General features: G+C 39.3%; 1 protein-coding gene across 7 annotated transcripts in view; it reads right to left on the bottom strand.

The window, feature by feature from the left end:
* Positions 1 to 27,905, bottom strand: part of LOC128735922 (protein sidekick) — a 262,328-nt gene that overhangs the window by 58,555 nt on the left and 175,868 nt on the right. For all 7 annotated transcript variants that reach the window (XM_053830405.1, XM_053830416.1, XM_053830410.1 and 4 more), the window contains exon 3: positions 6,977 to 7,075. In XM_053830405.1, coding sequence (XP_053686380.1) covers positions 6,977 to 7,075 — 99 coding nt within the window. The remainder of the gene's footprint in view (positions 1 to 6,976; positions 7,076 to 27,905) is intronic.

The following is a 27,905-nucleotide window of genomic DNA, read 5'->3' as shown; positions in this document are numbered from 1 at the left end:
GATGAATTAAATGGTTCGGTACGACCATTTATTAGTAGGAATATTCGGTACGTTCATTGGTGAATCAAGTATATGGTATGGTATGGTACGATCATAGATGAATTAAAAGGTTCAGTACGACCATTCATAAGTAAGAAGATCGATATATTCATTGTTGAATGAAGTACCGTGGACCCCTATTCATTTCACCGTTTTTAAACTGAATACTTCAATTGGAACCCCGCTGGTTTGCACAACGTGCAAATTAAAAATGGTTCAAATGTCATTCTCAACATGACATCATTTGCTTTTGCAGACATCAGTTGTTCAAATTAAAAACTAACCCCGTTAGCTTGCACGAGGAATCGTTCAAACGAACGGGGGTTTACTGTACATGATTCGCTACAACCATACATGAATTAAATGGTTTGGTACGACCATTTATAAACAAAATTATTCGATGCGACGACCATTGATAAACATAAGGGTTTTACACGATTATTGTTAATAAGATGGCTTTATTCAGTGTGAATCAAGTATACATGGTATACCAGATAATGTCGTCGTGGTTGGGCCACCTTTTGGCATTCGTCCATAACTTGTTTCAAAATAACTTTCGGAAATCCTAATACATCAAGGCAAAGGTCTAAGAAAAAGGTGTATGTGTAAGGTCATGTATTTCAATTCGGTACGCGTGTTTTGAAAGCGAAATTGTCTTACATCGAGGTTGTTTTATAACGAGGTTGTCTTATATCGAAGTTGTCTTATATCGAGGTATCCCTGTATATAAATAGCACGAGTTTACTAAAACTGTAAAATCGTGATGATCCGACCATAACAATGACCCGACGTTAACGGCATTACTCTATATTTTATCCATTCTCTTAATATAAGGTAAGGGAGAATATTTTCAGCAGGTTTCTAAATTCAGCCTTTTTGCCTTTTCTTTCGCTAATAAATATACTTTGCCGACATACAATTCTAATATGTTATAACTATTTTCTCAAGACTGTAAGTAATCTACTATTTTTTATTCAAAGAACATCAAAACCACCTGTTCTTCCACTGGAACTAGGCCATAGGCCGAAAAAATAGATGCCGTACCCTATCTATTACTTGAACTCAACTTTCCCTAGCATTAAACTTTGTTTATGATACAATCTCGGTAAAATCATAATCGAGGTTCTTGCAGAATTTCGGAATATCTCAAATCGCACAATCCTTAAATCTTTGATTGTCATTAAATTTTTGCAATCCAATTTATACAGTCGTTAAATCTGTCAAGTAAGACTTCAAACATTTGTTTTCTGCAAAATGTTGAGAACTACTAGGAATTGAATTTGAATTTTCTTAAATAAGTTAAGATCCTTTTATTATTACTAATTTATATAAACTTTCAAAACAAAAAAAATCAACGTTCACAAGATCTCAAAAGATCAACTCCGGAAAATCTCCGCAATGCATTGCGTGCCGTACCGCAAGGAAGCAGCATAGGACCGATTATTTTTTCAGAGTTTAGCAACGAATTGAACGTTTTTATTCGTTTTTTTCTAAGTTTCTGTTTTGATCCGGCGTTAAATACTATTGAAAGCAGATGTTGACTAATTATGTTAAATGTAATTTGACAACAATATCGGCTAGATAATTTTATATCCATCAGAATGTTACTATTTCTTCTGTGAAGCAACGTGATTTTTAAGCGTAATAGTAAGTTTTCTTACATGTGTCCTAGTTTCACCTTTACCAGACGATTTTCTTGTCACAATTATTAAGAAATTTGATTTACAAAATAAGCTTTCACCGATAGGAGATGCAAATAATACAAATATTCTGTGGGTATCGTAGCATTAAGTAGAAACTAACTATTTTTTATATAGAGTAACGAGGGGTAAAAGTGCGATTCAATGATTTATCGGTGCAGATTCCGAGTAAATTGACTTGAATCTAACGTAAACTTTGGTTGCTTACGAAGCATAGTTGCTGAGTTATGTGCAAATGTTATTTTAGGGCTGTTTTGATCTAATTTTTCGTTATACGGCAAATACGATAGCAACAGGATTACTTGTTCAAAATTTATGGCAGTGTTTTACATCACTCACATATCTGTTTTGAAAATACGGTGAAAAGAATCGACAAAATATATTTCGCTTTTCCGTAATTTAATCTAACGCCGTCAAGCACCTGTCGGGGTAAAAGTGCGATTTACGGACGGGGCAAAAGTGCGATTCATGGACGAGGCAAAAATGTATAGCGAATTATATACAGCTTTAGACACTATATTACAGATACTAGAAACGGAAGATCTGTAGAAAACTGTGTGCTCTACAGATGTTGGCCGAAGAAAAACAATGCTTTTTCGCTGATGAAGCAAAAAACAAACGTTTGGAAAAGTTTCGATCTAACGGAGGCTGCAATACACCAGCGCAAAATAGGAAAGGTGCAAATTGAGAATATTCCTTACCGAAACATAACGCAGATTGAAGATAATATGGTTTTGTTAGTTATTGTCGTGCTAATTTCATGGAGTCGAGCTTCGCATACCGCGGGGCAAAGTATTCGCAGTTTTGCCCCGCTGGGCAAAACTGGGGTAAAAGTACGAAGCTTCACTGGATCACAAGAAAGAAGAATTTATTTCGCAAAACACTATTACCGCAGATGATTTATAGTTGAATGTGAAGACATTGAGTTACTGCATCACTATAAAATATATAATGTTGTTGTCCTTCTTTATATCTCACGAAAATTGATGACAACTTCAAACATCGGGGCATAACTGCGATGCCCTACTCTATATAAGAGGCTTGTCTGTGGCCAAAACCAGGTCTCTGACAGGACGTCATAAGAGCCTTGTCGGTAACAAAAAACAGACCCCTGACAGGACATCATGATTTCATAGCAATGGGTTCTATTCTCAGTCAGTGAGGCGAGGTCGACTGCTGGACTGCTCGACTGGACTGGTCGACTAGACTGCTCGATTTGATTGCTCGACTGGACTGGTCAACTGAACCGATTGACTGGACTGTTTGATTGGATTGTTCGATTGGACGATAGACTTGACCATTTGACTGAACAGCTCGGTTTAACTGCTCGACTTACTACTCGACTCAACTGCTTGATTTGACTGCTCGACTTACTACTCGGCCCTAATGCTGGATAAACTGCTCGACTTATTACTCGACCCGACTGTTCTATAGACTATTCGACTAAACTGCTCGGTTTAACTGCTCGACTGGACTACCATACTCAACTACTCGAGTACACGACTAAACCGCTCGACTAAACTGTTAGATTCGACTGCTCGACTTGACAACTCGACTCAACTCGACTGCTCGACTGAACTACTCGATTCGACTATTAAAATCGGTTGCTCGATTTAACTGCTCGGTTTACTACTCAAACCGACTGCTCGATTCAACTGCTCGAATGAACTACTAGATTTAACTCCTCGACTTGACAACTCGACTCAATCGCTCGACTGGAAAACTCGATTGGACAACTCGATTTGACAGCTCGACTGCCCTGCTTGACTGAACAGCCAGATTCAACTGCTCGACCCGACTGTTCGACTCGACTGCTCGACTCAGCTCCTTGACTCCACTGCTTGATTCTACTGCACTGCTATTTATGTTCCGGATCGTAAAATTCGGGCCCAACTAGTACTCAAACATGAATAAAAAATGGTTTTCATAACACAAAATTCCGATAAATTCGTAAGTTCAGTAATTGAACCAACGAACGACACTCCTTCCAATTTTATTGCACACAACTTAACTCGTTTATTGCTGATTCACGTATGTGATGTACCAGTTCACTTCTCTCTGGTGTTGCTTTTTGTTTATCAACGCAAACGGTAGAAGCCGAAGTTTTCCGTGGTTTTTTCCTGTTTTTTACCGGGCGAGGTTTTCACGTCCATAATGGATGTGAAGGTAATCCTGAATTGATCATGATTTTGTTCACAGATAAATCAACTTCTGGCAATTGGAACAATGAGGAAAAGGTTAAACAAAAGCTGTGCAACAATTGGGCGTGAGGTGTTCAATAATAAGATTTGAAGGTTATTTTGGTGTGCAATAATAGGATGCAGCGTTGCTAACGGGTGACAACTAAAATTTTGGAATTTTTTTCTCAAGCTGTCAAAATAAAACAAAGATACATGAAGAAGATCTGATTCACCGAAATTAAAGATACATTATCCATTATTGAAAAAAATTAGTGTACATCTGAAAACGGTTCGTAATCGACTGTTCGGCGAAGCTTCCGTTTAATGTCGGAACAGGAGCGTTGTACGGCCGTCATGTCAACTTTGCGAATGCATCTCTTGATTCTACCAATCAACTGTTTACAATTCGTGATTCTCCAGTTATTTTTGTACACCATGGAACGAAAAATCCCGAAGAAATTTTCGATTGTGCGCACTGAGGCAGATTTGTCGGGTCGTGGTTTTTGGGTAAAATGGGATCGAACGGGTATTCAGGAACGATTGTGTTTTTATGGCGTTATGCGATGATGCTCTATCCGGCCAAAACACGTATTGTCCATCTACATGATGTTTTTATAGAAACGGGATCAAAATTTTCTTCCAGCATTCGTCTGGTGCACATCTTAATTGATAGCCAAACTAGAGGGCTTGTTACTGAAAGTACGATAAAGAGAACGTTGTCCTTCTGCGTCCATAATTTTGGCTGGTCTTCCACTACCTTGCTTGCGAATAGTTGTTGTGCTGTTTAGCATCATAGGATATGGTAAACAGTCGTAGCCGCAACATATTCGCTTTATAAATGTCGTACAGTATACTTTTATTGTCGAGATTTCTGTGGCAGTTCGTAGAAGTGTACAACGCATTCCCGAAATGCTTCTTGTTTCGACGCCATTTTAAGCAACACTAGGCAAGCTTAAACGTAACAAAAAATATTGACAAAAAGAGGAGAGCGAGTGCTAACACATGCATACTCTCTCATTTCTCTCTGATTTCGCTTGTTGGTGAGTAAAGGGGTCTAAAAAATTCCAAAATTTTAGTTGTCACCCGTTATATTTATTCACGACAGATACGTATTTCGCCTACGACTTGCAGGCTTCCTCAGTGTCTGTTTTCGAAGTTGGAAAAATTCTTTTGGCTCTGAAAAGGGTCGATAGTATAAGCCATGCCTAGAACATTTAGTTGGAGCTTGTTTACTTGATTACTCCAAAGTGAAACCAATGATGCTAGCCGATGATGTTGTTAACCCACTGCGTCCCAACGCTACCGATTGAATAGGCTGCGCCCACCGAAGGTGCGCTATTTTTTTCACAACTTTAGAAATTGATGTGACGATTCTTGCCTTCTTGTTGTCACGAGCGGCATAACCTGTCAGTTCCAACAGTTCATTCCGATGTTCAAATAAACTGGTACAGCTGCACTATCACATTCAGAGTAATTTCGCTTTCGCGTCATTCGGTAATTCATTCGGACCAACCGGGAACTTGAGACCAGCACGAATTGAACAGGAACGGTCACTCATTCTCTTTTCTTCGCATCCAGACATGTTTAATGATATTTTTAATTTCGATCTACTGCAAAAGTAATAGCATCAAATTGATGCCGTTCACCGAAAAGGTTTGGTTACGTAACTAGAAAAATGGGACAGACTAAGATTGCACCTGAAATGTGTTGGAATAAAACAAAGGCTTCCTCTCCATAGTGCAGTGCTGTTATCGCGAAGCAAGTCAACGCGAACCATCGGAATTGCACCGAAACTACAAGTTGTGCTGTTTTCCAGTTTCCGGTAGGTCTCTGCGAAAGCGAAATTATATTGAACGTTGTTGGCAGATTATGGCGCTCGTGACAACAAGAAGACTAGAATTATCCTGTCCTTATTTGCAGCTAGCCATCCGTAACGACAAACAATTCAATTCAAGAGGTTGCCATTGCCGAAGGTGTTGTGTTGCTGAATCTTTGAATTCTAGGTAATGTTGAGTCCGAGTGATAGATATAGAATAACAGGATAGAAGAAATATACCAACGCGGTAAGAATTGTCGGACTGACGTTGTCCGACACAAGCGTAAATTTAGCTTGCGTCTGTCCGATATCGTGCGACAAATTTTTACTGGAAAGTTTTCTCTTGACGGCCTGGTACCCAGAGACTTTAAATCGTATTTTCCGCGAGACCATAATACATCGTCAGATGAAAATAATTCAGGCTTGTGTGACTTAATGAAATTTAAAAATCCAGTGGCACCCTTGCATCGTCACGCACCAAAACAGGTTTGTCTATAAAACGGAACAATCTCAACCACAGTACGTAACGTTAGGAAACCCGAAGGAAAAAAGCACTACATAAGCTGAGCTAAGCGTCATCACTTAGTTTGGAATAGTCGCCATCACCTTCAGTGATGCACTTAGAAATAGGATTCTCGTTTTGTTCAGATTACACACCCACAACCGGAAAACCTGTCTCCCGGTTTGAAAAAATAAAATGGTCAAATCATACCACACTCGACTACACTTTTTATATTTTTTTTGTTACCTCAATCTCTTTCGTTTAGGAGATATAACGTTTGTAGCTGATGCATATTCCATTGCCTCGGGGACGGCAGCCTTTTGCGTTGCAAACCTCTGTATGTACTGATACGTACAGTGAGGTGCATACAGTTGCTGCGGATGCAAGTCTCTCTCCGTCCGTCCGCCCGCTCGGCTCATTTCGTATGCATGAACGGATTTATAAATGAAAAATGATACAAATTGGTGGTTCAGAGAGTGGGTGGTTGAAAATACCAGCCACGCAGGTAGGACAGATAACTCGATCTGCCGACCGACCGGTGGGAAAACTACGGAATAACAACACCCGGTAGAGTGCGCGCATACTTTTACGATATCTTCATCGGGAGCGGCACAGCCGCTGCCGGCCGGCCAATCCGGCCGGTTCGGTTCGCGCGGGAAGCGATGATAAGTACAATTTTTCTTTAATATATTTATTACTTTTTAGCCTGAACATACTGTGGAACATCTGCATCACTTACCTAGAGCATGACACTGGAGAATCTTGGTTCGACCTTCGTTCACCATCGAACCGGATGAGGATGGTTGGGTCGTGAAGCGGGGCGCCTGCATCTGCGGTTCTGTTGGAAAGAAAAGAGAGGAGAAAAAAAACAATGAGCTCGCACATATATGGAAATGCAATTAACAAGTGGAAGGTTGATGAAAGCATGCGAAAAAAAAGTACGCTTGGTATGGATAGGCCACTAAATGGGGGCCCCACAAACTAGGGCAACTCCTCATCGTTAGCAGCACAGCACCGCAACGGCAAAGGCAACATCAGCATCATCTTTTTCATCGTTCGACATCGTCGACCGACATCAAACATTGCAGCCAACCGACGACGACGACGACGACGACGACGGCGGCGATGAAGGCAATAAAAATTATACTTCAAGCACTTTCGTAGGGATACATGCAAAACACGGATGAGGCTGAAGACGACGCGACGGTTGGGAGGTGCAAAATAGTACACACGCGCCACCACCCGATGATGGCATAATTTCTTCCAATTTAACGGTTATTGTGTGGTCGGGTCGGTCGGTAGGTCTCCTGAGCATATTGTGGATCAACTCAGAAGAGGGCCCTACTGCGACAAACCCTCAACGGTAAACGGGGGGAACCGTGCTTGTTTGAAGATTTAATCTGGGCCAGATAATGAGTTTTTAGTTTCAGTAACAAAAAAAAGTTTCCACGAATAATCCAGTTTTCTCAATGGACCAGCCTCAGCAGGCAGGTCGAGTGAAATATGAATCTTATTAAGCTGTTGATCGATTCCATGAACAATTTACGACCAGCGGCAAAGCGTGACATTTTCTACCTAACCGGACCTGTCATTGATTCTTCTAGGTGAGAAAAGAATCAATGACATTGGGGTTGCGTGGGAGGCTCCTGCTGACAAGTGCATGGGAGAGCATTTATTTATCAGACGGCTTATCAGTTAGCCGTCGATTTGCGCCAACCCACGCCGATAGGGGCCTACGCGTCTCGACGCGTAATACATCAAAAAAATCGATCGCAACTTTCCAACAGCTGCCTGGTGGCAATTTTCGGCTACAAAGCGCGTAGGATTTTCTCAATGCCAGCTGCAAAACCGGGTTGGGTTGTTGTTATTCTAGACTAGAGCAATCGAAAAAGTGTTAAAAGCGCGCACGGTGCGGTGGCCCAGGCCCAGGCCCAGGGCACGTCAGTCAATGTGCTAAGAAAATTGAATGAAATTCTTCTTCAAACGAAGCCGAAATCATGCGCGGCGCGAGTACGAGCACGGGCGCGGGGGTGATGAGTAATTCACAAAAACGAATTATTCGCCAGAATTTGGCTCGTGGCATTTTGTTTGAATTTGATGGATGCTCCGAAACCGGGCGTGGGCGAAGCAATATACACAGATTGATAATTAGTTTCTATGAGAAACCCTCCCCCCGCACAAAAAGTAGTCTTGGAAGAAAGTTGAGCATAAAAAAAGTAGTAAGAAATTTTATATCAATTGCAGACAAAAGTATACAGTAAAATAGGAGCAATCGGAATTTGGTTTTAATTGTTTGTCTTGTTTTGCATTGCTAAAGGATTCAATGAACGTCGGTGGCACTGTTATTCGGAAACCTGTATAAAACATGAATTCCAGCTTTGAAATTGAAATAATTAAAAGCAGTTCGGAGAAGCAATCGGCAGCGGACACAAGTATGCGGACAAATTGGACCGCAGGCAAATGACTTCTCAAAATTTCAGAGCATTTTCCACAAAAACCACTTCTTCGCAAACAATGTACACACAAACTTTTGCACTCATTGACGAACTGCCGATTCTCATTCGGTAGAGTACATTTAAAATTTTCCATTTTTTTTCGAAACCTGTTTTCATTAGTTTTAAGATTTATACAGATTCGAAAACTTAAATATCCGGAAAACGGAAAAGTTTTTTCAAATGATTTTACCTTTTAACAGTTATACTTTTCATATTACGTTATGATTATTGCTTGACATTTCTTGCCTCACCTCCCTAAAGTTACAAAATTTCTTGACTTTTTTTTATATCTAGGTACGAATAACAAAATCCTGCAGATAATGGAACAAGGAAAAATTGTCATCATCGTCAATTATAAAAAATCTTTAGAAAAGAATTTTCTGACTTTAGGATGGTCAATCAATAATTCCATTATATTAAGGTGGGAGGCATTTTTCCTCCGATCAAACCACAAGTTGTCGATGCTTATAGTTAACTACTGTCATCAAAAACTGCTACTTGGTATTCCAACAACGAAATCAAATGGTGCTTCCAGCAGCGGTGAGAGGCTCCCCATTTTGGTGGTCTGTGGGAGGCAGCCGTCCGGTCCGCCAATTACTTAGAGAAGTCGGTACTACCAATACTATGCAATAAACCAGGTGTGAATGTGAATGTCGCCTGGCAAAAGCTGAAATGTGTCTAGTTTAGCCACGTAATTGCTGATGGCGAAGTTTATCAAGTGTCGAATAAACACATATCCTTGTCTTTATCCATGAATCCTTATAGAACCATTCCTGGACTCTTCCAAGGCTTTTCTAAGTCTCCATTCGTACTGTTCTAGGTCCCTTTCAAGACTTTTCCTATACTCTTCTTGGACTCTTTTAGATCCTTTTGTATTCTTCTTAATCTCTTCTTACATTCTTCCTGGACTCTTCCTATACTCTTATATGCCTCTTTATATAATTTTCTTATATCTCTTTGCTTCTTACTCGATTCTTCTTGAACTATTCTTGGACGCTTCTTAGACCCTCATTGAAGTTTTCAAGGCCTCTTCCTAGATTCTTCCTATGTTTTCTCTTTTTGACTATTTGTAGATCCTCTTGGACTGTTTCTGGACATTTAGCAACTTTAAAGATAGGACCCAATTTAATCCACCTAGTGGTGAATGGAACCTTTGTTATACCATCTTGTTTTTCAGCTCAAATATGATTTTTGATTGGAATAAAGTTTTACTGATATATTGGATACCACGCAAGGATTCATTTTCCTTTAAACATAGTTTTTTCGCCATAATAATAAATCCTGAAGATAATGGAGTCAATTTGTCTATGTTAAGGGGACATGAACGTCTAATAATTTTGAAAAAATCATTATTTTTTTATTTCATATTTTGATTCTGCAGTCGCTTTTCGCTTGTTTTGATACTAAATTTGTAATGATCCGACCACGGGAAGTGTCCGAAAAACAATAAGCATTCCAGTGCGACGTGGAACTACTTCGACGGAATAAAACGCCGCTCCTGGAAAACCACGATTTTCAAACTTTATGTACCTTTTTCTCAGAAACTACACAACGTATTGGAAGAAACTATTTTTTGTTTTATTGGTAGTAGCTTGGCAAAGACTTTTATAACTTTTGAGGTTTGTAAACGAAACACAGCCAGAAAAAAAAGAAAAAGAAGACAAAATTTTATTTTTTAGGCATCTATTTTTCTTCTTCTTCGTTTTTCTCAAGCTGTGTTTTGTTTACGAAACTCAAAAGTTATAAAAGTCTTTGCCAAGCTACTACCAATAAAACAAAAAAAAGTTTGTTCCAATACGTTGTGTAGTTTCTGAGAAAAAGGTACATAAAGTTTGAAAATCGTGGTTTTCCAGGAGCGGCGTTTTATTCCGCCGAAGTTGTTCTACGCGGCACTGGAATGCTTATTTGTATGATCGTTTTTCGGCCACTTCCCGTGATCGGATTATAACAAATTTAGTATCAAAATAAGCGGAGAAGACTGCAGAATCAAAATCTGAAATAAAAAACTAATGATTTTTTCAAAATCTTTAGTCGTTCATGCCCCTTAAATTAAAATTATCTTCATCATTTATCATCATCATCATGTCGATTCTTCCTTAAACCATAAAGAAAACAAAGAAAATGAAATAGAAAATCTAGATAAACTGGAGAAAAAAGAAGAAGAAATGCTATCGAAAAGCCGGAAAGGAAAATCGAAACTGAGAGAAAAAGTGAACCGAAGAGGTGAATACCAGGACAGAAAAAGTAAAAAATGGAGAATAAAATGAAAACGGAAATAAAAAGAAAAACAGAACGAGACAGAAAAGACGGAAAAACAAGGCATGAGAGGAAGAACGGAACAGGCGACAACGATGGGATGAGATAGCAAAGAAAAGGAGTCAAGCGGAAAAAGAAGCCTAGAAACGAAAATAAGGCCAAAACAGGATGAAAATTGACAAAACATGAGATAAAAAAAAGTAAAACGAAGAAAAAATGAGAATCAGGATTAGGAAAATGGCGAAAAATCGAACAGGAGAAGAAAAATAGAACACAGAAAGAAGATAGTGGGCAGAAAAAACGTAAGAAAAAAAAGAAGGCAAACGGGACAAGAAAGGAAGTAAAAAACAAAAAAACAAAATAAAACAAAAGAGAAAAGAATAGCGTAAGAGAAAAACAAAATTATAGAGGAAGCGAGGAAAACGGTTAAAAAGAGGTTAAACGTTATAGAAAAGTATAAAAGATGTGATAAAAAACAGTAAATTGGAACAGAAAAAAAAACAAAAACAGGAAAAATTGACTGAAGAAAAAGGTGTAACGGAAAAGAAAGAGAAAACGGGATATAAAAAAGAATAACCCGAGAAGAAAAGAACAAAGAGAGCCAGAACAGACGAAGATGAAAAACGAGAAAAGAAGGTGATAAAAATAGTTCGAAAAAAACGAAAATTGGAAAAAGAAAAGAGAAAGACGGAAAACGGAAAAGAAAATAATCAAAAACGAGTAAAACCATAAAGAAAATCAGTACTGAAAATAAACAAAACTGGGACAGGAAACAAAGAAAGACAGAACAATGAAACGGGAAACATTGGACAGAAAAAAGGAAGACAAAAGAGAAAAAAAGGAAAAATGGAAGGAAAATGAAAGCAAAAACTAAGGAAACGGTTTAGAAAAAATAAAAAAGCGGAACAGAAAGTGGAAAAATAAGTGGAGTGGAAGTTGATTTCCAATTCAAAGCCTAATTGCAAGTGTAATTCCAAGTCTAATCTCAAGCCCAATTTAAATCCAACTTCAGTTCCAATTTTAAGTTCAAGCTCGAGCATAATTTAAAATTCAATTGTAAGTGAAATTCAACATTTAATTCCGAGTTTAGTTCAATTCTCATCTGATCCTTATAGACTCGGAAACTACTGAACCGATCAGCGTGAAAATTTATTTGCAATGGTTTTTGAGGCCAGGAAAGGTTTGAAATTCCTCGCCTCTCTAGAAGAAGGGGTTCCCATACAAATGAAACATAAATTTCTGCATAACTCGAGAACCAATCAAGCAAATGTAATCATATTTGGCATGTAAGGGTTTTTGAAGCCAGGATGCTTTTCTATGGTGATTCGAGACTCCACCCTCTTCTGGGAAAGGGGGATCTCATCAAATGAAAAACAAATTTTATCGACCAAACCTCGTGGTTTTAGTCATGACCTTGAAATGCGGTCAGGCATATATCAATATTTTTTTGAAACGATGGTTCTACAATTGATGAAGGGACGGTAAGGGAAAGTAATGAAGGATTTTTTTTAGAATGGAGAGGAAAGGAAGAGGGGGGTAATAGGTAGCTACGCTTAACAAGTTGTCGTTGTGACTCCTACCTTTTGACCAATGCTGGAAGGTGCATGGGTCGAACCAAGCTATAATCTGAGTTTATAACCGGATTCAATTCCACAACACCAGCCAGGGCATGTGAATCGCTGGTACCCGTGTTCCTATGAACCACAGAGGCGCTGAAAAAAGGAGTCTGAAGAGCCCCCCTTCAGCTATATTAATAGCCTCTTCCTCCACCTACTGTAGAAACCACCGACCGACAAGTTTCATCTAACTTTGTGTTTACTGGCGGGACGACGACACTATGCAGGCCCTTGCGACTTACAAGGTACTGCGTCCTGCGTGTGAACGCTGTTCGTCTGCCAGCGTGTTAGCCGCGGTTCTCAGCGCGGGGTTTCGGGAGAAGGCAGTGTTCCTGTGTAAATCGATCAAACCTCGAGATTTTAGTCATGATCTTGAAATGCGGTAGGACATATATTAATATTTTTTCGAAACGATGGAGGAAGAGGCATAATTTGTGTCTAAAAATAGCCCAACCCATGTCGCCACATTAATAAGGGGGATTGTGCAGACTCCTTTTGTCCAGCGCCTCTGTGGTTCATAGGTACACGAGTACCAGCGAGTCACATGCCCTGGCTGGTGTTGTGAATTCGAATCCGGTTATAAATTCAGATTATAGCTTGGTTCGACCCATGCACCTTCCAGCATTGGACAAAAGGTAGAAGTTACAACGACAACTTGTTAAGCGTAGCTACCTATTACCCCCCCTTCCTTTTCTCTCCATTCCCAAAAAACATCCTTCTTCATTACTTTCCCTTGCCGTCCCTTCATCAATTGTAGAACCATCGTTTCAAATAAAACAACACAAATTTTAGCATAACTCTTTAATCGAAGTGACACATTGGCAAACGAAAATATTTTACCAAAACTCATTCAGAAAAACAACGATAAACGCGTCAGTTCTACTAAATTTTCATTCATTTGGTTGCAAGCGTAGCAACGCTCGCACGAGGTTCAACTAGTTTTGCCGAAAATTTCAAGTCTAATAATCTAGACACATGAAAGTGAAGTATGTTTGGATGTTCCGTCATAACTCCAGAACGCCTTGACCGTTCTCCACCAAACTTGGAACACATGTTCCTTGACATAGGAGAATTGGGGTGATAAAAAAGGGAAAGATCGAAATAAGTGAAAGGGATTGCGTTTGTCTTACATTTAGACCGATTTCAGTTGCGCAAGTGGGTGGACAAAAAGGTGTAGTGGGGGATAAGAGGTTTTTGCATGGGGATTGATGAAAACAAGGCTTTGCTTCTCTTCCGTTATTGCAGATTTCAGAAAGCGAACAGATGCATAATTGGCTACGTGTTGGAAGGGAAAGCTGGACAACCATCAGAGGGGGACGAGGAACGTGAGTCTGAGTGTATGTTCCGTCACAATTCCGGAACACCTGGACCGGTTTTTATCAAATTTGGCAAAGTTATTCTTTGACATAAAAGAATTAGCGCAAGGAGGTTTACAAAAGGGGGGTCGGACTCTTACAAGGAAGGGAGGAAGGTTTAAAATGAGTAAATTGGTACGGTTCTCTTACATTTGGACCGATAGCAGTGGCTGAATGACAAGAGAGGGTTTCTGAAAGAGAGGAAAGGATGGTCATTGACAATGGGGAGGTTCAAAAATGTAAAAAAGACTTTGTTTACCTTTATGGGGATTAACGACAAGACAGATTTAGAAGTGGACAACAGGGGGAGGTTATAAAGGGAGTAGACACATTCAAATGAAGAAAAAGAGTTTTGTTTTTTGTATTATGAAAGTTTTAGTTACAATAACACTCGTAACAGACAAAGGGGCCAACAATGAAATGAAGTGCTAGGGATTTCTAAGAATTTGATGATAAATACTGCTAGTCTGCCAAATGAAGAAATTTGGCACTAAAGGGGTAACGTAAAATTGAACTCAAAATTGGACGTTAAATATGTTTTGAATTTAAAACAATCTGGACTCGTTTGTCCTTGAGACTGTATGTATTGTGACGCAATTAATTTACTTATTGCAAAAATGCTGTCCTAATAAATTAAAAACACTTTGAATTGTTTTGCTTTCCATCAAGTTTCATAGAGAAAGTTAGACACGTTCTGCAGCCTCGTCACGCTAGGACAGCTGCCAAAATTTTCAATGAAAGGCCATCATAAACCATAAAAAAATTATTTTCGATCATGATATTTCACGATAGGAATATTTTATAATGACGAAGAAATAATGCCGCTTCACCGTATTAAATTTCTTGGACACACCTTTAACATTTTATCTTAACACATCTTCTCCTAGCACCGAAATCTCAGAATTTACAGCTGCTCTGCGGCTATGCGTGCATCCTTGATGCTGTTCCTTGGTGCATTAATTGCACCAACTCGGTACGGTGCAGCAGCAGCAGCCAGGGCGGAGGTCTGTTTAAACATTCTTTTATGAACATTTGTGCATTAAAAACATTAACAGATGACGCGAATGTGTTGCAGTCAGGCAGCAGAGTAAACAATTCGATCATAAACCGAAAATAGTGTAAAATACGTCCGCATCGAAAAAAAGACCTGGAGAGCGTTTGGGGCGAGCCGACTTCAGTGGGATTTTTTTTGTTTTGTTTACAATGAAATTTAAATAAGTTGAAACATGTGTTGCGTGTGAAATAATGCCAGTCGCGTTTTAGGTTGTCGATTGTTTGGTTTGTTGAGTACGTAAAAAATACTCCGTATTGAGTCATCGATTGTTGCTTCTCCAGTCAAGAAACTAACTAACTTCGTTTTAGTTGAGTCTCGGTTAGAAAATAACTCCCGCTTGTAATCACCGCGTTCACTGGCGCAAAACATATGATTTACGCTGGTGCTTCAATTAGCACTCGCACTAGAGGATTGGCACGGATCGCGTAAACAACATTGCACAGTTCACCCGCCATCAGAAGAAAATTTGTTTTCCTAGCACTTAGTGCCTGCCTGCCTGCCTTTCCATACGCATATTTGTGTGAGATTTCGCACAGCACAAATCTATCGTCTGTCTCGAAGTGTAAACAAATCGGTTTCAGCTCAGAAGCATAAATCTACATGCCGCCGGTTGAACTCCTATAGGAAATGGTTTTTGTTTGAATTTTAGGTTTAGTGACGCCCGCCCTAACTACCGGCACGTGACGTCTTTATGCCTTCCCAAGTCGCGCGCGATAAATCCTAATGTATAAATATTACTAAACTAAACAAACTCCCCCTTCACTGTCACTTGCCATGCCATCAGGATGTTTCGCTGCACCCTCCCAATCTCGATCGGGTGGCATAATTAGTAGCTTTGGTAGTTAGTTAACTAACTTGCAAGCGTTGCGTGATTCCGGGCCACAATAAAGACGCAGCCTATCAGTATGACGTGCATCCTTCCGGCTGCGGCCTACGGGATCACGTGCGGCCTATCAATTCTGGTCGCACTATCAATCCGACTCCCGGAGGGTTTCACGGTGCGGGGTAAATTTATTATTGTCACCGGAAGATACACTGACTGCAGATGTCCTTTGTTTTGTGCCTTTGCGCCCGTCGAACGAGGACAAAATGGTTTTGAGGGATTATTGTAGACTTTTTTTAGGTTTTAAAAGCTCAAGAGTCAGATTTCATAATTCGATTTAAATGACGGTCTGGCGAAAAGCACAATAATAATTATTACTACATCGGTAGGCATGGTCAGCCAGCTGGAAAACGATTCCAACGGGGTGGTTAAAAGTGTGTGAAAGTACCGAAAACTAAACCCACGCCCGGCCAACGGCCGCCGATGACGGCGCGGAACGCTTCGGGAAATTCGAAAGTGAAACGGTGGAACCACCAAACCGTGCATCCGTGAAGCCATTTGTAAATGACTAATTTTCCCGCCGTTCCTCGACGTTAGCGGTGGTGGTGGAGCATCGAGATGCTGTGAATAAAATTGTGCAAAAGTGCAAAGTGAGCTGTTAATGGGAAGCAACCGCACGAATTGTTTACGGTTTGATCCCGCTTGGTATGGCAGATAGACGCGATTGTATTTGCTCGCAGTCTGACATCCGTGATAGATTAAGCAATTAGTCACCGCAAATTCCTCGAGACGGCTTTCCGAAAATGTGAATACTTCTATCAAAAGCAAATATTAACGAGGACAAACAGTGCCGTTCACATGCCACCGAACCCCCGGTATGTACCAGAGCAGAGGACAATAATTAATGTCTACAACGGATAACAAGTCTGGCTGGTCTGGCGGTCAACCCTGCTGCTAAGGCTATATTCGGGTATTCGGCGATCGGCCGGCCGATGCGATGGTGAACGCGAATTGTCTAGCCCCAGGAGCGCCAGACACGCCGTCAGTAAGTCAGTCAGAGTGTTTGGTTGGTATTCGGTTCGGTGGCTATATTTACCGGCTAACTGTTGCATGCTGTTAGCCGGGCGCTAAACTGCGAGATAAAAGAAGTAATTAGGAAAAGGCTTGCCAGCCAGTGACGTGCTATGTTTTGCATGCGTGATGGTGTGGAATTTATAAAAAAAGGAAAAAAAAGTGTTGTCGTTTCAACCGACGATTGTTTATTTAATTTAATATTTATTTGAATGCATTATGTCGTGAACTCATGCGCTAGTCGGGCGCAGGTAATGATGAAAATTCAGGACACGTTCTCCAACAATGATTTTTTATCATCTAGCTGTTTCATAGTAGTGAAGTAGTGATGATAATTATTCAATTACTTCTCTGGAAGAGGAAAAAAATGATGGGCTAACTCATACGTTTGAAAACCTTAAAGCAGAAGCCATTTATAGTTTGACCTCCAATCGCCATTACGTACATCATCAAAAATTTATATCTCAGGAACCAAGAGTCGTAGTTCCGTACCAGTTAGAATTTTAAAGCTCAAACCTTAATTTAGAATTTCTTTTCAAATTATAGCTTCACTCTTAGCAAATATTTGCCCGGACGTTTAATCCCACCGTGGTCACCACTTGCTAACCGTTTCGTAAATAGTGAGAGCGGTGGGATATAACGTCCTTCTTGACTTCTTGACACATCTACTTGACTTTCCTTTGTTCTAGCAAGTGGAGTAATAATGTATGCCGTAATCGACTCGCGTATCATCCTGATCTGATTTATGGATTTTCTACGCTAATTCACTATTGATTCATTTCGACGGTAGTTCAGCCTCGGTCGGTGGTCTATCGAACCGGTGCCGTTAGCTTTTACAATTCATAATGTCGTCCTCTTTTGAAAGTTGGTATGCAAAATTAGCTCTATTCTTTACAGAAATACTCCATTGAAAATATATAAATATCTCTAAAACAATTTCTAAATTCTTGACATGCCTTGACAAATTGAATTAAAATCGATTCAGTGGTTTAAAAGTTATGCGTTTTTACAAAAAAAGTAAAAATGACGACACCGCCTTAACTCAAGATCCCAGGGGCTTTTCGGCTGTCTTTAATGGTAGTCTTGTAACGATTGGACGAAAAGCAAAAGAAAAACCCGAATTAATCCACCTAGCGGCGTGACCTAGCCTTTCTACTGCCACAATAATCATTATTTAATTTCTCAGGAACTTAATTGTAGATGTATAGATGTTATATTAGACTATATTTTTAAATATCCGTTCCGTATTCCTCAAAATCCTTATTTGCCAGTAAAATTCACAACGTATTGTGTAGAATTATATTTTCTTTCCTTGGGTGCGTAAATACATGTAAGCGTCATTTATGTTACTTGATGAACACCTTATTTAGTTTTATAATCGGTCGGCCTTAACTTTCGGGCTTCAGAGCCACATACGAAACTTGTTTTGAATTGACAATATGAAATATGTGTTCATAGCAGATTTTTTGATATTTTCATATTAATACCATGCGTTCAAAAGTTAGCATCTTTGAAAAACAAGAGTTCAGAAAAATTATTATTATATTTCGCTTTTGATGAAAAAGGATATCAACAACAAAATGATTGATCTCAAAATTTTACTATTGGTTTGCTTGGCTTCAATTTTGCAATATATCTGAATTAAAAAAAATTACTGAATAGAGCATTAGATATGAAAACGAGAAATGGAACTATTTCTTAGCTAGCGCTCCTTCAGATAATTATTTTTGCATGAAAATCAAAACTTAAGCTTCTTTTGAATGTACTTTCATGAAAAGATAGTCATTAGCTTGATCGCATCATTTTTACAATGTTAGAAGGTTAGGAAAACAAGATGAGGTCGAAAAATAGTGCCAAAGCTGCGCCATAAACATGCTTGAGAATGGGAAATACGATCGATATGATTCCCAGTGCTTGTCTTTTTTTGATTTATTTATTAAAACATGATACATGATATAAGACATCTGTCCTTTAAAATATCACTAACGAAAACAAATCTTACAAAATTTCTACCGTGCAACGTTTACTTCCTATTTTTCATATAACATTTCTAAGCTCTAGTATCTATTGATTGAAAAGAGCATCTATTGATGCGCAGAATTTGTTTGAAATTTGTACAAATTTATTTGGAAAAATCAACTCACTAGTATTTTTGATTCTATACACCCCTATACCTACATGCTTAAATAAACTGCTTTTCTTCGCTTTTTGCTTTTCTTGTACAATTGTGAGTAACAGCAAGTGAAGAAAATGACAATTGAAATCTGAAATCAAAGAAAAGAAAAAACTTTTCGATTGAATCCCACTATTTAATATTTATTTGCAACAGATACGTAGTTCACCTACGACGTGCAGGCTTCATCAGTGTCTTATTTCAAAGCGTATACGTATCTGTCGCGAATAAATATTAAATAGTGGAATTTAGTCGGTAAAAGTTTTTTCTTTTCTTTAATTTCAGAGTTCGTATTCCACTAAGAGGCTTCAAAAACTTCAGACAATTGACATGTTTCTCACTTTTCTTGAATTTCATTGCAAATTTTAAAATTGCAAATTGTCATCACATACATACATACATACATACACACATACATACATACATACATGCATACATACATACATACATACATACATACATACATATATATATATATATACATACATCACACACATCTCATACATTGAATGCAATCAACATTTGATTGATATGTTTTGATTTCACACGTTTTAACGGTTTAATATACGGTGCTTAAGTGTTAAAGTTTGAATAACTTTTGAATGAACCGTCCGATTTTAAATAACTTGGTTTCGTTTGATAGATCTCAGCAGTAATTTTCAAATAATCATAAAATGTGTGATGTTTTTCATTAAATTAATGCTTATATGTTACATAAATATGTTTTAAATACTATTTTTTCACATTTCTTTATGTAATTTTCAAACTACAAGTCCAATCGTCATGAAATTTGGAAGTTAAGGGTTTGCAAGGCTCCTCTTTCATATGCAATCAATTTTGTTCAAATCGGTTAAGAGACCTATGAGATAATGAAGTCCCATATTTTTCGTATTTTTATACATAACTTTTGAACTAAAAGTCCGATCAGTATGAAATTCAATAGCGACCAATGGGACACCTAGACCTTTCATTTGACACTAAGAACATTAAAATCGGTCGAGCCATCTCCGAGAAAAGTGAGTGAGATTAAAAGCGTCACATACACACACACACATACACACACACACACACACATACATACACACACACAGAAAATGCTCAGTTTTCGAAACTGAGTCGAATGGTATATAACATTCGGCCCGCAGGACCTTCTTTCCATTTCCGGTTTTCCAAGTGATTTCTATACCTTTATACTATATATTTATATAGTAGAAAGGCAAAAAGAAGAGCGTTCCAGTAAATTCGACGCAAGCAAAGCCCGCTTTTTTAATATCATGTTTTTCTAACTTTACTTATGGTAAAATGCCCGCACACTTATTTCGCTTGGGATTAAAAAAAACATGTGCTGTGGGGGTAAGACCGACACCCTTAGAATTGGGTACGACATGCTACTTGCAGGTCGCCGACAACGCTCATTCACTGCGTATATCTCACGCTGAATCATCTTGAACTTATTTTAAGTCATTATAGAGAAAAATGCGAATTAATCCACCTAGCGGTGTGACCAAGCCTTTCTACTACAACAATTTTTTTTTCAATTTCTAAAGAACACCTGTGACCTATAATTATGACGACTACATTTTTAAATATCATTTATCAAAATCTTTATTTAACAGTAAAATTCACAAGAACGAACTGTGTGCATTAATTATATTTTCTTTTCCAGGGTGCGAGAATATTTATTAGTGTCATTTAATTTAGTTTAATCCACATTTTTTATTTTTAAAATATTTACGTGGTTTATACAAACAAACGCAAACACAAAAGTTAATTTTTGCAGACTTGCATGAATATATGTAGAAAATAAGAATTATGGAAACTAAATGAGATCAAAGAAATAGCGCAAAAGCAGCGCCATAAATATGCTTGAGGATGGCAAAAATGATCATTTTCGACTGGTGATAGCGTTTTTATGAGTGGTCCTAAGTGTACCTTTATCTATACCTATAAAAATGTATTTCTGTCTGTCTGTCGGGATGTTCCTTGTAGAATCGAAAACTACTGTTCTTATGATGGTTAGAGACCCCTCCCCCCACTAAGAGGGGGGGGGGGGCGCCCATACAAATGAAACAAAAATTTCTGCATAACTTGAGAACTGATCAAGCAAATGGAACAAAATTTGACATGTGGGTGTTTTTGATGACAAGAATTTTTTCTATGGTAAATTGAGAACCCTCCCCTCTTTAGGAGGGGAATTATGGCCCCTCCCCCCTTCAATAGTGAGGGGCCTCCTATACAAATCTATACCTATAAAAAAGGATTTCTGTCTGTCTGCCCGAATGTTCCTTATAGAATCGAAAACTACTGAACCGATCGGCGTGAAAATTTGCATGTAGGGATTTTTGGTGCCAGGGAAGGTTCTTATGATGGTTAGAGATCCCTCCCACCACTAAGAGGGGGGCTCCCATACAAATTTATATAGCTATAAAAATGAATTTCTGTCTGTCTGCCCGAATGTTGCTTTTAGAATCGAAAACTACTGAACCAGTCGGCGCGAAGATTTGCATTTAGGGGTTTTTGGGGCCATGGAAGATTCTTATGATGGTTAGAGACTCCTCCCCACACTAAGAGGGGGCGACTCCCATACAAATGAAACACAAATTTCTGCATAACTCGAGAACTAATCAAGCAAATGGAATAAAATATTACATGTGGGTGTTTTTGGAGACAAGAATGTTTTCTATGGTGAATTGAGACCCCCTCCCACTTTAGGAGAGGAGGCTCCTACACAAATGAAATGCAAATTTCCTCATAACTCGAAAACTAATTCATCAAAAGGAACCATATTTGGCATGTGAGTGTTTTTGGAGGCATGAATTTTTTCTATAGTGAATTGAGACCCCTTACCTTTTTAGGAGGGGGCTTCCATACAAATAAAATACAAATTTCCTCATAACTCGAGAACTAATCAAGCAAATGGAACAAAGTTTGACATGTGGGTGTTTTTGAAGACAAGAATTTTTTCTATGATGAATTGAAGTCTCTCCCTACTTTAGGAGGGGGGGCTCTTATACAAATGAAATACAAATTTTCTTATAACTCAAGAATTAATTAATCAAATGGAATCATATTTGGCAAGTGGGTGTTTTTAGAGACATGAATTTTTTCTATGATGAATTAGGACCCCTTACCTTTTTAGGAGGGGGGGCTTTCATACAAATGAAATACAAATTTCCTTATAACTCCAGAACTAATCAAGCAAATGGAACCAAATTTAGCATGTGGGTGTTTTTTCAGACAATTTTTTTTCTATGGTGAATTGAGTCCCCTCCCCTCTTTAGGAGGGGAATAATGACCCCTCTCCCTTTTAAGAGGGGGGCTTTCACACAAATGAAATACAAATTTCCTCATCACTCGAGAAGTAATCAAGCAAATGGAACCAAAACCAAAATGTCACCCCTGCGAAATGGTACTTTCTGCGAAAAAAATTTCCGTGAAATGGTACATCCCGCATAAGCTTTTTCGCGAAATGGTATTCTCCGAAACTATATATCCCGCGTTATGGTCAATCGAGAATTGGTGTTCCGCAAAATGGTATTCGACGAAATGGTTTGTAATGATGGCGAATATTTAAATGCTATCCGCTTTATTTTATCAGACTAAGCAATGGGGAGAGTTGTTTTCTACTTTACTGTGAGGAAATTTGTATATTAAAACACCCATGAACTCCCCAGAAACTTTAAAAAACTCGAGATTGTGACAAAGGTCATCCGAGATTCACGATTTATATACAACACAGTTTAATTTGTGGCAATACGAAGTTTGTCGAGTCAGCTAGTATTACCTAAATCTGGATAAGTTTTCTTCTTTTTTAATTTTAGGCTTCGTATTCTACTAAGACGCTCCAAAGCTTCAGTGCATAATATTAGACAAACAAAACCATGGACCATAATTGCCAATTTCGATGACAACCCGTCCCGTCGTTCTGGAGTTATGGCGGTGCAAACAAACGTACATTCACATTTATATATTTAGATTGGTACAACAGAAATCGATGTTCTCCTGAGCAGAAATACTCTCATATAAAGATTTACACTTTCCAACTATTCTTCTGGTAACATGTGGAAATTGAATTTAAGCAATAAATCAGTTTTTCAAATCAACGAAATGAGTTATAGTTTTGCTGATGGAGGAGGATTAACCCGGCAGCGGCGTCCCCTAAGAGAACAAACCCTCCCATCATACCAATAATGCATTGGTGACAGTGAAACCGCATTATACTCGGGATATTCTCTGCTCGTCGTAAAAAGTCGATTATTTATGACCGCCTTCGTAGCTCTTTCCGAACCACAAGAGCATTAACAATTTTTCGGTTCACACCCCTTGGATTGCAGCTACATCGCTCGCTTCGATAGATGCTCTTAATCAACGGAACCCTCCTCCCGGTAACTCTATCGGTAATCATAATAATAATTGTTATAAAATTCACTCCAAAAGGGGGAAAAATCTAGCGCATTTCTCCGATTGCAACTGCTGAGAGCACCACAAATAGCCCGTAAATTTTCCGCACCTTCCTAAGTGCAACAACCGATTTGCGTCCGCTTCGTCAACCGGAAACCGCATGCCTCTCGTAAGCATGCATAGCATAACCAGAACCGGTGGTGGTGGCAGAAGAGGACAACAGCAGATCAAAGCCCGGTGCGGAAGCGGAGAACATCATCATTCCGTTGCGTCCTCGTACATATGGTTTTGTACCCGGGAATCCCCGAAGGAACCGTCATTGCAACGACAAAGACGAATAATCCACAGTTCGTTTAGGTTGCATCAAACCAACACACCACCGCCGCACCACCGTGCCGTGCCGTGGATTTATGTGAGGATAGCATGGCATAAAACTAAACAGGAAGTCAGCCCTTGCTTGCATCGTCGTCGTCGTCGTCGAAACAGAAGCACGCGCGCTGTTTGTTGGCTGATTCGGGTCAGGATTCGCATCCTTTCCGTGTCGCCTGTGCTCCGTGAACCCGGTACATACGATCATCTCGAATGGAGGGCAATGCCGGAAGACGAAACACATTATGACGACAGTAGGATTCGAGTGACAAAAAAAAGTTGAAACACTAGCACGCTGTTAAAATCGGGAAAGGGGCGGAAACTCCCAACTGAAGGTGTCAAATTCTTCTCGTTTGGGTACATCTGGTGAGTCGTAAATTATGCGGGATATGTTGTACCGAGCGATGACGGCCACCAGAATGGACATAATTTGTCTCGGTTGTTAACAGGATCATCGTTCTAATTTTGCATTTGCTCTTACGCAACGAACCGTTGCGTCGCGGTGCGGCCAGACGTGTGCGTTCTTTCCTAGCGAAAGGTCAATTCTCCCGAGGGTACAGGCACCGGGCCCGGAGTTTGACATTTTAACTTTTCCAGCTGCTTGCTTTAATCCACTTTCGATCGATATTGTTCAAATAACACCAAATACCTTCGGGTGACCAACGACTTTCGCTTCTCGAGCGAGACAGACACTATCGCCACTAAAGCCACAACAAGAAAGGGCACGACGGGCTGCGTGTGTCCACCGGCCAGCAAGCGAGCGATAAGCTACCGCAGTTCTCATCCTCTTAGCCGTCGCCTCCCTCCGCATGGGTTTTAAGGCGATTAGAAACAAGTCCAGGGCGGTTCTAATTGAATTATTTCCGAACCTTCTTTACGCCGTTGGTTCCGTTCCGTTTCCTAGGTTTCCGAGGCGATGATTTGCTCACTGTACACACGCCATCTCCCCCGGCCCAAGCCTGAGCCGGAGCCAGTATGGTATTACACGAACGATGAGTTCAATATGCGCGCTCACACACAAAAGCCGGGCTGGCCCAGGGCGCGCGCGATGGCTGCGGGTTTTAATTTGTTTACATTAAACACCCATAAAAATCAAGCCACCGCAACCGCGCCACCGACCGCCGCCGGCGGCACGGTGGCCAGTTCATTAAGTAATTCAATGCATTATTTAGTTCATTTTTGTCGGATTATGTCGGGATCGACTTTCGTGGCATTCTCCTTCCCCCTAGTAGTTCGAAACGAAGACAACCGCGACGAAGATAACGACGACGACGACTCCAACTCCAACTCTAATGCCACGGACGTTTGGTGTCACATCGAACTTAATTAGATTTGATTTATGATCAGAGTACAACGCGAAAGATCACTAGTCGGGTCGGGTGCACAGCTTCGGCTGTAATTCCCACCGTTTAGGATTTTAGAACTCTCGGCGCGCCCGTCTTGTCAGTGGCACCAACGAAACGAAGTAGGAAGTTGCAGTGCGGCTAATTTACGGGCATTGCAAATAACTACGATATGCACTGCTATTAACTGTGAACATGTGCGCCCGTCTGCCGCAACAGGATTCTTACGGATTTACTATAGAGTTGACGTTTTCGTCTTCTTCTTATTTAGGTTTAATGAACTTTTGCAATCTGTGAGAACCGGACAAGTGACAAGTGGAAAGTAATGAGTATAATTTTACCCGGCCTCCTGCTGCTGCTAGTTGATATGGTGAGCTTCGACGCAGGGGACTTGCAGATAAATTTTATTTGCGATCTGAATGCAGGAAAACCTAACAAGAATTTCGCGCAAATAACTCGCATGTACAACCAAATAAGTGAAATAAGGGACCACAAGAGCAGGACAGCCTTAGTTTTTGAAGCAGGAAATATACAGGAAAATTAATACTTTTCGGTCATGACATCATGGAATGAACTATCATGGAATTGTTATCCTTGAATATTTAGAATTTCACAAACAAGAAAATCTAAAAAGTTTGAGAGCTTCTCCTGAAGTCCGCAAAATAGTATTTTTTGCATAATTTTTTTTCAGCAGGTGACCAATTTTTAGTGGAATCGCTCTATTAAGGTAGAGAAGAAAAATAAAGGAACCCAAATGACTTCCTTGGGGAACCCAAGATTTTTTCATCAGAAAACCTTTTCTAGCCTTTATAAAGGGCTTACACGCTTAAAAAATTTGGTGAAATTCAGCGAACATTCACCTGAACGATAAAAATTTAGGTGTCTGGATGAACATAGCATCGAAAGGGTTATCGACAAACCAGCGCACTGATGTCTATCTGCTGGTAAATGAAAAAAACGAACATCGTAGACTGATGAATGTCATCGGACGAGCAAGCGTTCACTTCTGCCAACACTGCGTTATAAATATAGAGAGTTTGCAACAGAAATTCTACGATTGTCTTCGAGTAGCGGCAGCTTGGACATACATGCAACGGAGGTTGACGACGACGCTCGGCGAATGGCAACGGCTCTCCTTCGATGATCTTATCAAAAAATAATATTTTAGAAATTTTCAACTTTGTAAATACTAATGTTACAAACAGGATCGATGTGACTGAACTAGATTTCGTATGGAATTTAATAGAATCATTAATACTCCTAATGACTTCAATATGTTATTTAATCAAACGAACTAAATAAACTATATTTTAAAATTAAAAAAAAAATTAAAGCAAAAAATTAGAACTTCCCGCAAGTGCCGCCAAATTAACACTAAATTGGGCATTTTCTCCACGGAAAATATCAACGTTTATCCATAAACCAAAAAGCGATATGAACTGAAGATTATAGACATCTACCTAAGATATCTAAGCCATCTCTGAAACCACCAAAATCAGCTGTGCTATGAATAGCAATAAGATCCATCTCTTTAAAATGGATCTAACTAATTTGTACATCCAAAATGATTGGTCAGGGCTTTAACCGATCCTTTTTTTCTCTACCGCAGCCACACCGCCGTGCATTCAGATTCACACCCTCCGTTTAGTGTTGGAATATGAACGCTATGCATAACACAACCATTTCGCATTTCGCTCAGTCATACCTCTAATTGTACAGTACAACGAATACGTTCTGATCGTTTTTTTTACATTCGCGTTTCGATCAAGTTTCCTTTACTGGTTAGAGCAGTGAATGTTTGCAAAACACTCAATTGATGTGCCCGGGAAGAAGTCGTCATCGTCCGACAGAAACTAACATTTTGCTTGCGTCGGACCGAAAACAATCAAAGTATGTGCGTATCCAATTCGGAGACAAAAAGAGAGTCTCCGAATATATAGTCACTTTATGCTTCCAGTCAGTTTGCAGTTTACACTTCTCAATACAAACGCAAAGCGGAAGAACGACTGTTGGCTTCTGTTGAGAACCCACAAAGATTGTCGTTGGCTGCAGTCCTCCCAAGCGGCATTGACTAGATTTAAAAAGCAGTCACATGATCGTATTTGAAGTACAAGTTGAATACAGAAAGCGTACACGGAGAATAAAAATGTAGTTTCAACCATATTTATGGTTGTTTTACGCACAAATAAAAATTTCGTTTTGTTTCAAACTGAAATATATGATTGAAATGAAAATATTTATTGTTATATCAATCTTAACTTCAAAGTTGAAAATACTTTACTTTTAATTCAAAACTGTTATTTTCTTGATTCAAACAGAATCTTGTTTTGAAACAACAATATTTTCAGGTTGTTATAAAAATATTTTATTGAGGCTTAAAGCAATAATCATTTTGTTTGAAACAAACTGGAGCTTTTTCGCTCCGTGTATGCATTCACGCAGTCACAGTCAACGTGCGATTCCGTTTCCAGCTCTGTGTTTGGATACCCCGAGGAAGTCATTTGGGTGCGTTTATTTTACTTCTCTTTCATTTTAGTGCAAACTTACTCAAAATCGGTTATAAATAAATAAATTTTGGAATTATTGTCTTTTCTGCGCGATTTTAAAAATTTACGGGGTTTTCAAATTTCGAAATTTACGCACTTTTTACGGGAATTTACGAATTTACACGCTTATATACGAGATTTTCGGAATTTACGCAATCTTTTGCGC

The sequence above is a fragment of the Sabethes cyaneus genome, chromosome 1 (genome assembly GCF_943734655.1).
Source record: "Sabethes cyaneus chromosome 1, idSabCyanKW18_F2, whole genome shotgun sequence".
NCBI lineage: Eukaryota > Metazoa > Arthropoda > Insecta > Diptera > Culicidae > Sabethes > Sabethes cyaneus.
This window is presented reverse-complemented; position numbering and strand designations above follow the sequence as displayed.